Source organism: Adiantum capillus-veneris, chromosome 2, assembly GCF_014529385.1.
Source record: "Adiantum capillus-veneris isolate H3 chromosome 2, ASM1452938v2, whole genome shotgun sequence".
Classification (NCBI taxonomy): Eukaryota; Viridiplantae; Streptophyta; class Polypodiopsida; order Polypodiales; family Pteridaceae; genus Adiantum; species Adiantum capillus-veneris.
Window position 1 is genome coordinate 124309364 of NC_140932.1, and position 13038 is coordinate 124322401.

Here is a 13038-nt window from a genome sequence, read left to right on the forward strand (position 1 = left end):
CAACACATAATTGTTGCTTTTGTTCTGCAAACTCTATCTTCTTGTAGACAGTAGCTTTGAGATGTAACTCCCAAAACTTATTCACATACTTTTGAATAGACTCATATGGATCATCTTCAGGATTTCCATTCCGTGAGGACTTTGTTGTTGGCATCACTGCAAGAAATTGCTTCAAAATAGCAATCTTTAGAGCTTTCGATGCTTTTGGAGTCTCATCTTGAGCACATAGACTTGCTCATCATTAACGGATTGACTTTTGGAAATGCATGGAAACATTTTAGAGCTTTGAAGATTTTGAAAAATCTTCATCGCCAACACTTTATTAGTTGCTCCAAAGATTCCATCATAGGTAAGGAAAGTGATATTATTTCCTCCCTCTTTGAACTTTTTCAGCTTTCCTGTCCTCTTCCATGCTGCATAACTCCTCCATTTACCCATCTCTCTCTTGGGTGGCAAGTTGATGTCCTCCGTGCCATAAGATAATGATGCTGAAGAGGAAGATGAAGCAGAAGGCGAGGATGGTGATTGCTTTCTTTGCTTCCTCTTGCTTGGATTTCTTTCTCCTTTTCTTGACTTTTCATGTGAGGTAGTACTTGATGACTTCCTCTTCTTTTTGGGAGGACTAGGTGACCATCGTGGGGCTACTAGCTCAATAATGGTTAAGCTGTGGGCATGTCTTAAAAGACTCCATTAATAAGACCATAGTTTCCAATGGTGTCCTTTGTACCCTGTAAACGGGCATGCCAATCGAGATAATAAATCGCAGTCCCACTTATCCTTTTGCAATGAACAACTCCAACCTTTCATAGATTACTCAACAACATCTCTTCTTAGATAAGAAAAGAGAAACCTCGGCTTTGATATCAATGTTAGAGAATCTATTTTTTATTTAGATTCAACAAAATTTTAACTTTATAAAAGGAGAGAGTTTTCCTTAAGAGAAACTAAAGATGAGACTCTAGGTTGTGCTGGGCTAATTTCTTTACACATTCACACATTAGAACACTAAAATTATGCACATAATTCAGAGAGAACACCACAATAAAGATTGGCAACTTGGATTTGCTTGAAGTTGGTCCATCCTCCAAAAGGTCTTTGTATTATAATTCTCTCTCAAAGAGAGTTTGATTGCAACACGACTTGTGCTCTTGCGAATATTTCCTCCAACCAAGAAGACAATGTTCTTCAAAATTCCATGGTATAGCCCTCCTTTTCAAGCCCTAAACACCCTAGCGGGGAGAAAACACTCCATGGTAAGAGGTAGATAAGGGTGAAAGGAGTATTTTTCAAGCAAGTTAATGTTAACAAGCTCTTAGTATTGCTTATCATAATAGAGTAGAAGACAACGATAAAGAAGAAGATGAAGCTTCACTTGCTTGGATTTGCATTTATAGCCAAGTTCTGAGACTATCTCTTGAGTTCTCATGTGTGTGTGTGTGTGTGTGTGTGTGTGTGTGTGTGTGTGAGAGAGAGAGAGAGAGAGAGAGAGAGAGAGAGTTTGCTTGCTTTGCTTTGCGACCTTCGAAACTTGCAAAATAAAAGTGTTGAGAGAGAAAAACCCAACGAGCCCTTCTTGCTAAACACATTTCCCCGCTTGCTCAAATTCAAAATGGAATGCTTACTAAGTATACCAATGAGGAATGAACAATAAAAAATGCAACTTTGCATATGCAAACACTTGTCTCCACTTTCCTTTCCTAAAAGGACTCATTCCCTTTCTCTTTTGTTTTTAGTAAGGGTGCACGCGCGCGTGCGCACACACACACACACACACACACACACACACACACACACCAACTTCACAAAAGCAAGTGCAAGCTACTTTGGACAACTTGGAAGAGAAGGTCTAGGATCAACTTACTAAAAATGGCAGGGTTGATCTAACCTTAGACTTAGCTTTTCTCTTTCACTTATTAAAAACCATAAACTTACCCTTTAAATTAATAAGCTCGAATGTAAGACCTTTGCACAAACCTTGGAGGCTTTATGCAGCTGACTCAAGCTACAACCTACCTCCTAATTTAGGACTTGCCAAATTAGGATGAACTTTGATAAAAATAAAACTCACCCTTGGGCTTTATAACTCCACCTCTTGTGCGAAACCTTAGCACAATGCTTTGGAGGTGCCACCAAGATGCTTCCAAAACTTGTTAAATTTTAACCTGCTAAAATTAAACAATTTATGGCAAGTTGAAATTTTACCCTAAGGCTTCACAGACTTCATACTTGGAGTCCAAAGAGTTATTCTAATGGCTTAAAAAAACTTAGTACACCTACTTTCTATTTTTAGACTCCTATAATTGCTCTCGGTCATCTCCTTTGTCTTTAAGGATGCTCAAGATATTTTATCCTTCCTTGACCTATGATTGAGATAACTAAATAGCAATTATCCTTGCTCTTTTATGAAAACTTTCCCTTTTGATCCCAAGCCTTTGATCGGATTGGTCCATAAGTACTTAGAAATTAATTTTCATGACACCTCCCCTATGTATGGTATATACATCCCTAAATAGGGTACACGCTTATGGGAGTTATGAAAGAACCCCACTATTGCACACTCACGTGCTACCATACGGAAGGTACTAGTTAATCCCTTAGGATATTAACGAAGAATAGATTAGTAATGCCAGTGTGATTGGCCAGTTGGCTTGAATTTTAACAAGGAGTAGCTCAAATCTTTAATACATATGGGTTTAGAGAAGAAAGAAGAAGTCATGTTGAGGTTCCCAAGAGTTGTTATGAAGAAGAGAAGAGAAAACTATAAGCATCAACTTGAGCATCTCATGAATGAATTGCTCACAAGGAGTTGGATGTTCTCTATGCACGAAGATTAAAATCAAGGAGACAATTCAAGCAATCATACTTGCTTATCATATAATCTACAGTCTGGCATGACCATTCTCATTACAGTTGCAACTGTGATTCACCTTCTCTTGTATATGTGCGCAATCAAGGAGGATGACTATGATTAATGTCACCAAATTAAATTGTGTTCTACTTAAACGATTCTCTCTTTCTAGAATTGTCCATTTCAAAGAGAGAAAAAGAAAAGAGTGGAAGAACCAAGATTATGAAGATGGCTGTAAGGTGCGAATCGAGTCTAAGGATGCCAAAAGAGTGAAGAAACCTTCAAAAGTGCCAATGCAATTAGTTAAGGTGCATCTCAAGACCTCAGGGTGTCAAAAGAATGATGCAACCTTTTTTACAAGTGCCAACACAATTCTTTAGAGAATAGAACATGCCTTTACTGGACTCAAAATGAATTAAAAAAAAGTTGCTTCAAAAGTGTGCAGGAATGCCGGCTAAAAAGGGAGATGTGAGCTAACTTGGATAAAGTCCCATGGACACACTTCTGCTTGGAAGGTAATGTGAAATTTGGAAGGTATACCAAAGGAGTTTTTTGACAATATGTGTGGCCCAACAAGTGATGGGAGCATCGGCATGTCATGCATGACATCAGCCTCCCCTTCAGGGTTTATGAAGCTCTGGGCGATTGCTATTTCGACTAAGTTAGCCTAAGGCGCAGAGAGAGAGAGAGAGAGTGTGGTTGTCGATTCCATGGCAAGCAAGAGCAAGGTGCTGGTAATTGGGGCCACGGGCTACATTGGCAGGCACATCGCTCTGGCCGGACCTGCAGAAGGCCACCCCACCTTCGTGCTGGTGCGCCCATCTACTCTCGCCTCTAATCCCCCCGTCCTCCACTCCTTCCAAGCCGCTGGCATCACTCTCCTTCAGGTACCCTTCTTCACGCTGTTAATTCTCTGTGCATGCATGCATTCTGGTTTTCTTCGCTTACCAGTAAGCTGTTTTACCACCAGCTAATTTCGTACTGTGGAGGAGTTACTTGTGCCATCACGTAGTGCAATCTTATAGGCGCTGGAATTGGAATCTTGGATATGCACATTGCGAACACATCCACACCTTATCACATAACAAATGCATTCTTCTCAGAGATCGCAACTTTCCTGCTCTTGGGTGTTTTTAAGGAGCAAGGCATGTGCATACACACGGCCTCGCACATGCAAGCATGCATGACGCATTGCATTCAAGCTGCAAGCTGATGAGAATAACGATAGAGCTTGAGGCTTTGTTTGATAAGAACCCCCACTTCTTGTCAGCAAACTTGTGTATGCTAGAAAGCTTGAGTTTCAGCACGAACAATATCAGCGGAGTAGAACACACTGTTTCCAACTCTGCCAATTTTTGGTAGAGTGGAGAGCTCTTCCGAAATAGGCAGAGTTGGGAAACAATGTGTTCTACCCCTCTCGTATTGTTCACGCTGGAACTCAAGCTTTCTAGCATACGCCAAGTTTGCTGACAAGAAGCGGGGGTTCTAAACTTCTACCACTTTTGCTCTAGAAGACGCTTATAAAGCTTTCTTCCTTAGGCCCGAGTAGAGGAGCCATATCGGAAACACTTGGTTGAAAAATAGTAATGTGAAAATTGCATCAAATTTTTCTTTAAAAGACGAATTAAACAATACCAAGGTTGACATTTTTGAAAATTTATCTCGATGCTTTATTTGAGAAAATTCATGATGAATGTGATGATGAGGGGATGGAACTCTAGGTCTGGTGTTGGATAGATGTATGGGTTGGGTAAAGATTGAACAGCCCCCAAAGGATAGCTGTAGGGTCTCAGAAGGCATGCTCCACCCACTTTTGTCTGGCTGGCTGATGTGGGGCCTGAATCTTTCGAATTACTTTGATGTACTCCGAAGCTCATTATCCCCAAGTCCAGCTAAGGAACAATCCCAAGAGACCTCATATATCTATTGGAAGAGAGAGAGAGAGAGAGAGAGAGAGAGAGGGCACTAGTACTCTGGAACACAAAAATTTCTATTGAGCTGATCAGCGTTGATTGCGGATAAGCATTGATCTCACGACGCGTCAGCTCGGAGTTGAGCGATCAAACCAATTGGCCAATGCTGAATTGTTGATGAAGTTTTCCGAAATTAAAACTTGAACTATTTGCCTCACCGTGTGCCATGTTATGGACAAGCCTGGTGTGCACGCTGAGGTTCCGTGCAGTCCGAATGGGGCCTAGGGATAGATGACTTTTTCTCTCTCATTTGAATGCTGCCGCTTGATCTTTTGGTGACCTTTTTGTATGCTGCCATGAATGCTTCCATCTTCTTGCCGATCCAGGGCTCCTTGGAGGATTATGAGAGCCTTGTTGCAGCAATCAAGCAAGTAGATGTGGTGATCTCAGCCATTGGGTCTAACACACTAGACCAACTCAAGATTATGGAAGCGATCAAGGAAGTTGGCACAATCAAGGTACTTCCACACACACAGTAGAGCTAATTCCTATGTCATTTGTATCTTTGAAGGTTGTACTCATAATATGCATGTCTTTTATGCAGCGGTTTTTCCCCTCTGAGTTTGGGAATGATGTTGATCGTGTGCACGCCTTGGAACCAGCAAAGACACACGTGTTTGGATTGAAGGCGCAAGTGCGTAGAGCGGTTGAAGAGTCAGGCATACCCTACACCTTTGTGGTCTCGAACGGTTTTGCAGGTTATGTCCTCTCAAATTTGTTGCAACATGGCCTACAAGCACCGCCTAGAGACAAGGTGTCAATTTATGGAAGCGGCGATGTAAAGTGTGAGTATTGTTCTGCCAAATTGCCACATAAGTTAGAGCATATAGCTGTTGCAAATGGATGTCAAACAAATTGACTTTGAAAGAAGGCCCTGCGAATGGATGCTTGCTTTTTATCAAAGGTTGGTTTGTCTGTTTTATCATCAAGCTTTACTGTTGATCTATGTGAATGCTGCAGTTATATCGGTCTTGGAGGAAGACGTGGGAGCATACACCATGAAGGCTGTGGATGATCCAAGGACTTTGAACAAGACCCTGCACCTCAGGCCGCCGGCAAATATAGTGAGCATGAACTCCTTGGTGGAGATGTGGGAGATAATGATTGGCAAAAGTCTGGAGAAAGTAATGGTCACAGAAGAAGACATGGTCAAACAAATCCAAGGTGTGTGCAATGTTCTAGAGGGAAATACCGAGTAGGACTCTCTCTCTCTCTCTCTCTCTCTCTCTCTGTGTCAGATAGTTTCCTACGATGCTAAAATTCTCTTCTTCTTGGGTGTGTGTGTGTGTGTGTGTGTGTGTGCGCGCGTGCGCTAATAAGAAGAGGAAAATGGTATAACCTTTCTATCACCCAAGTGTGGTAAATTGGTTATGCCATTTCCCTCTTGAGTAACAGGTCTGAGTTCAACTCTCCTCGTCGGATAGATCTTTAAGGTCTCTTAGGATTGTTTCCTACGACGCTAAAATTCTCTTCTTCTCTTCTCTCCTCTCTCTCTGAGACACGCGCGCTTAGTTTGACCCCCTTGCTGCTCATATGGCACCTAGCCTTTGTTCCTAGGCTTATCAGATGGGTTCACCACTCTTTATGTCCACATCATAGGAGAGGAGTTCAAGTCTAGTCTCATGGACTGACTATGCGCACTGTACAATTGGAGGTCGTTGTTTACAAATCAGGCCTTGGCCTCATTTTACACAACAACCACTCAGAAACTGGACACGCATCAGACCGGTGTCCTAGACTCGGTTTTCTCTCCTATGACGGGGCCATAACAATCACCCTTTGGTCAAGTTTGCCTCCACCTTATAGGGGGTCAAGGGTGTGTTTTGTTGGCACTGCCTGCTTGCATCAAGCAGGTACTGATATAGGCGAGGTGCCTATCATATCTTGTACACATTTTTTAGGCTACTTTTTAGGCTTAGTAATAAAAATAGCTTATCTTTCTCTCTCTCACATATTCACTGCTGTTCAAAGCAGTCAAGAGCTCTCTCTCTCTCTCTCTCTCTCTCTCTCTCTCTCTCTCTCTAACAGCAGGCAATGCCGCTGTCTGCTCGTTAGTGTGGGCCTTGTTTCTACTTCATTTGTACCTTTTATAAAAAAAACCAGTGTGGGTGTATGGATGGGTTCATAGTTTTGGCGGTATAAAGTGCATCATGAGGGCATTTCAAATTCAAGTTTGCCATGGACCAATCGTAAGGTCCTTCACAAGAGATGAGGAAATGCTGGGCAGCTTGTGGCTGAGATAAATAATGTTCACGGCTTACTTGATTCAGATGTGTATGCTTTCCTGCAGAGACTCCTTTTCCTGGTAATATTCTCCCAGCAATTTTTCATGACATTGTCATCCAAGGCGATCATTGCAATTTTGAGTTGGGTCCCAATGACGTGGAGGCAACGGCGCGCTACCCAGACCACAAATACACATCTGCTCGAGAATATCTCGCCAAGTTTTTGTAAAATTAAGACAGCAAAATAAACTCACCCTTAGACAATGTATTTATATTGTGATTCTCATATGCTTAAATGGACTGGTTTGGGCAACTAGTACCGTTGATGGACATAGACAACTATCTTATGTTAAACGTGAAGTAATGTATCTTTAGGGCATAAATTTTTGTGAGCTAGATAACATGTAATATACGAATTTGGTGCTTGTTTTGGTTAATGTGAAGCGCCGATATTCAAATGTTCAATATACTCTCTCTCTCTCTCTCTCTCTCTCTCTCTCTCTCTTGCTCGGGATAGTTTCCTACAACATTAAAATACTCCTCTCTCTCTCTCTCTCTCTCTCTCTCTCTCTCAACCAAAATGTATCTCTCAACACCTGGATGATGTCGATTTTGATGTCAAGCACAAAGTTGGGTTACAGAGCAAGCCCAAGATTGATAAAAAAATTGGTATTATACAATCAAGTTAACCAAGGAAAATTATGTCTCCTTGAGAGAATAGAAAGTACCTAAGGAAGAGAGGATGACGGGCTTAAAAAACAGCCTTGGCCACCCGAGGAAGAGAGGATGATAGTCACCTCTGAAAGATAGGTCTTCCTAGCATAAGTACTCTCTCTCTCTCTCTCTCTCTCTCTCTCTCTCACCCCTAAAACAATGGTAGACATGTAGCTCTCGACTAGTAGTGCAACAATTCTTGAAGCTTGTGTGCTGTACCTTGTAATCTTGTACAAATAATAGAGAACCTTGAAAGAGACCTAGAGACGTTGCCAAGGTTTTAGTAAGGAAGAGAAAGCATGCCAACTCAAGCCATCCGAACAGAGACAGCCTAGAGACCTAGAGTGAAGAACATGCCATTGAGGCGCTCATGCCAACTAAAACCATATTGTTACTAGGAAGTTTCTTTCCCCTCTTTAAGCCCTTGAGTTCAAGAGCCATCTTTTTTTATACACCTCATTTGATGTTGGTGAGGGCATGTTGAGTAGTGTGCAAGTACAAAGATGAGATTGCCCTACAATGAAGGGCATCTATACAATGCAAGAGGGGAAATCATGTCCTAGAGAGGGAAAAGAGAGTTCAAGAGGGGAAATCATGTCCTAGAGAGGGAAAAGAGAGTTCAAGTAATCAGAGGTGTGTTTACTTGCATCACAATCAAAATAACAAGTCCCCTACAATGAAGGGCATGTGTACATTATGCGAGGGGCAATCTTCTCATAGTGAGGGAAAAGATTGTCGAGACGATCGTAGTGTGTTTGCCTATATCACTATCGAGATTGTACAAGTCCCCTACAATGAAGGGCATATATTCTATGTGCTTGGGCAAATCATCATCTCCTAGTGAGGAAAAAGATTGTTCAAACAATCAAAATGTGAAAACAAGTCCTCCCCTTGGGGTAATGTGGTGAACGAAAGGTGGTAGCAATGTATAACAAAGTCCCAAACCCTACTATTCCAAATTGCAAAAGGTGGTAAACCCAAAGCTTGCTTTGCAAACATCTTTAGATCAAGTGGATCCCTTGCCAAGTGTTCTGCTGGACCTAGTGGATAGCAAAAGCTACAAATGGACACCCATGTGTCATATTTGATAGCACAACCCAAAAAACCAAGGGATCTAGCAACAATGGAACCCCTTGGGATATAATGACCTATTGTGAGACTGAGGTCTTTGCCGCGCATGATAGCTGTGTCAGGATGAGAAAGAGTAGAGAGAAGAGGCGTGGGGGAAGAGAGAGACTACAACTGCTATATTGCCGCATATATTGCCTTGTTGTTTGCCGTGCAGATTGCTTCATCATCATCGTTGTGTTCGTCCATAGTGGTTCTATGTTTGCTGCCTCATTTAGTATACATCTTGCTCTTGGCGTGACTTGTATGACAAACCAATACCTTCGTTCATAAATACTTGGAAGGTAGATCACTTGCTCACAACTTTCTAGAGAGATGTAGATATCACTTGTGCCCGTATGGAATCTCGTAGAGTCCACCATGTAGATAACGCTTGCATGCTTAGATGAGACGCCTGCAAACCACTTCACATCAAACACATACTTTCGAAAAGTTCAAAAGTCTACTTGATAGATTCTTTGGATAACTCCACAGTATATATTTTCCATATCATTTGGAGTTTGCGCATCAAATTTGTCCATCACTCCACTATCATTTGTCCTTTGTTTTTTGTCTACATTATCAGTTCGAAAGTGCCTTCCTTCATGCAACATCAACTTGAACATCGTTACCTGTTGAAAGCAGAACAAGTTTGAGTATAGGTAGCTATATGTTGGAATTAAGGTTGTAGAAAAACACACACAGCTTAGAGAAGATGAAGGAAGCTCAAGGCACACAACAGAGTGTATTATTTAGTGTGCAATGGAAAAGATAGATAGCTCTAGAATGATGGGTGTATATTCAATGCACGGGGAAAAACCTCCTAAAGAGGAAAAAATGCCCTGACGGTCTTAATCGTGTTCACACACATCACTAACACATGCATATGGTAACAAATACCCCCTGGAGTGATGCGGTGAATGAGAGCTGGCACCTAGAGTAAAGGGAAGTGCCATGCCTTGAGGACATGATCAATCCACAAAGGGGAGTAAGCCCAAAGCTTTCTGAAAGCTTCTTACTTCTCACGAGACAATGCCTTTGTGAAAAGATCTGCAAGGTTGTCCTGTGTTGGCACATAAGCCAAGCTGATCTCTCCTGCTGAGAGCCTCTCTCTGACATAGTGGTAATGCACCTCAATGTGCTTTATACGAGCATGAAAAATTGGTTCTTCGCAGCTGTCAATGCACTCTGACTGTCAGTATATATAGTGTTGGTAGTGTCTTGTCCAACACCCAAATCAACCATAAGGCGTCTGAGCCATACACACTCAATCGTAGTTGTGAAAACTGCCTCGTACTCAGCTTCACAATTGGAAGTGGCCACAGTAGGTTGCTTCTTGCTCAACCATGATATGCATGAGCTGTCAAGCATGAAACAAAAACCACTTGTGGAAACTTGTGTGTCAAAACACCCAGCCCAATTTGAGTCCGAAAAAGCATGTAAGTCTCACAGAAATGCTCCTCCCTTGGGATAAAACAAGCCAAGATGTAAAGTGCCACTCAAGTAGCGAGAAATCCTCTTGATAGCCTGCAAATGCTTAGACCCTGGGCTAAATGCATAAATTTGCTGAACTATGAAACTGCAAACTGAAAATCTGGCCTCGTGTTGCATACGTAAATGAGGCATCCAACAACAGTTTGGTAAAGAGTGACATCTGCAGGATCACCAGCATCATGAAGACTCAATTTCAAACCTGTTTCCATGGGAGTGGCAATAGGTTTGCAATCCTCAAGTCCAAACTTACATAGCAATGCCTCTTTGTAACTTTTGTGACACAAGGCAATACCACCATCACACTACTTAAATTGTTTACCCAAGTAACGATGCAACAATCCCAAATCTTTCATCTTGAAAGTAGCATTCAAAAGCCTTAAATTCAGCAATATGTCTCTCATTTGGTCCAATGATCAGCAAATCATCTACCTAAAGAACCACAATGAGAAGTACATCACCCTCGCACTTTACATACAACATGCTTTCTGGTGGATTGTTATTATGAAAGCCCATACAAAGTTTTGTTCCATTTGCACACCTTATCCTCTTGTCCTTTCTTGACAAAACCACAAGGCTGCGTTACATAAACATCCTCAAATATGTCACCATTCAAGAAAGAAGTAACAATGTATGACTGATGTACATCCAACCAAAATGAGCTGCCAAAGCACATAGAAAATGCACAGTAGTCATACAACAAGTGGGAGAAAAAGTCTCTTCATAATCTAAGCCTTTTTGTTGTGCATAACCCTTTGCAACAAGTCGAGCCTTATAGCGATCAATCTCACCATCCGGCTTGCGTTTCAACTTATAAACCCACTTCATACCAATGGACTTTTTTCCGGGAGGCAAATCACATAAAGTCCATGTGTCATTTTATACGTGCAACATTTTCTGATTGCATGGTAGCCATCCAATTTTTTAAATTCCATGCTTCATCAAAAGACAGAGCTTCCTCAACATCATGTAAGCTAGACACAGCTAAAGCATAACAATCTAATGCATAAGATGTATGGCAAGAACCTGAACGAGTACGACTAGACAAAGGTGCATCCAATTTACTGTCACACAAAGTATACACTAGTCATTTATGCATACCTCTAGCCTGCTCATTCTCATCCCTTTCATTATCAAGTACATCATATACATCTGCATGAGTAATAGGCTGATCTGTAACATTTTCAGAAACATCCATAGGCTGTACGTTTGTCTCATTGAAATTTACATTCGTACTTCCACCACTGAAAAGAGGCAACAAAGTGTCATAAATGTTATGTGAGCTTACATTACTGTCTCTAATACATGACAGCAAGGGTTGAACATAGTCTTCAACAAACACAACATCCTGTGAAACCAGAATACGCTTTGTTTGTGGATGATACAACCTGTAACCTTTGCTTTCAGCACTATAACCAACAAAAACACATTTGAAAACCTTATCATCCAATTTTCTGCGCTGTGTATGTGGCACCAAAGAATATGCTAAATAGTCAAAAGCACGCATGTGCTCAATAGAAGGCTTTCTATCTTGCCATGCTTCATATGGAGTAATAGACTACAAAGCTTTTGTAGGACACCCGTTTAGTACATAAGTGGCACACATGATGGCTTCAAGCCAAAAAGAATGCGGCAAAGCTTGACTTTTGACCATACATCGTGCCATTTACATAAGTGACTTGTTTTTCTTCTTAGCAACACCATTTTGTTGAGGCGTATAAGTTATGTACATCGGTGTTTTATCCCACGACTAGCCAGAAATACATTAAATTTTTGAGACATATACTTCTCGTCACGATCGAAACAGAGGGTGCCCATAGTACATTTTGAGATATTTTCAGCCATAGCCAGAAATTGTTTGAAGCACATAAATACTTTGGACTTCGCTTTAAGCGGAAATACCCATGCATGCCAGGAGTAATCATCAATAAAAGTCACGAAGTAAAGGTAATTTTCCAAGGACGGAGTTTGCATTGGCCCACACTATGCACAAGCTGCAACTTGCATGTGGCCTTACCCTAACCATTCTTTAGAAACTTTGTACCTTGCATCTTATCCAAAATACAGCCTTCACAAACATGTTTGACAGATGTTTCATGAGGCGGCAAAGAAGGAACCATTTGAGATTTTTGCAAATGCAACAAACTGACAAGATTCAGATGACTAGAGCGTGCATGCCAAAGTTTTGCATTTGAAATAGCCATTGAATCCACAACTGCATTTGCAAAATTCTACCCACACTTGTCATACAAAGTGCGCTTATACAACCCACGTCATAAAATGCCACATGCAACAATTTCATCATCGAAACTGAGATCATGTACAATACATCTATCATCCACAAATTTTACTACAAGAACAAAGTCTAGCAAGTGCAGATACACACAAAAGATTCTTCTTGATCCCAGGTGCATAAAATGCATCAACAAGTGCAAAAGAATTGCCATTTGCAGCAGTAAGCACAATCTTTCCAACTCCCTAAACCGGATAAGAGGCATTGTTGGCACAAGTAACTGAATTTCCTTGAGGGATAGACTCAAGAGGGGTGAAAAAATCATGATGTGAGGTAATGTGCTTTGTAGCACCATTGTCAAAATACCACACATGTGAATCTACAGCAACTAACATGCATGCATCATGGTCAACATGATTATAGATACACTTTGCACTAAAAGTCCAC

The 13038-nt window shown here is 41.3% G+C and overlaps 1 protein-coding gene across 1 annotated transcript; it reads left to right on the plus strand.

Annotated features, from left to right (window-relative positions):
- The first annotated feature begins 3506 nt into the window (after positions 1-3506).
- Positions 3507-7511, plus strand: LOC147463539 (phenylcoumaran benzylic ether reductase PT1-like). The gene is made up of 5 exons (XM_086489561.1): positions 3507-3735; positions 5148-5279; positions 5366-5606; positions 5782-5985; positions 7112-7511. Exons 1-5 carry the CDS (start codon positions 3559-3561, stop codon positions 7273-7275), a joined length of 918 nt encoding a protein of 305 aa, XP_086345687.1. The 5' UTR covers positions 3507-3558; the 3' UTR covers positions 7276-7511.
- The last annotated feature ends 5527 nt before the right edge of the window (positions 7512-13038 follow it).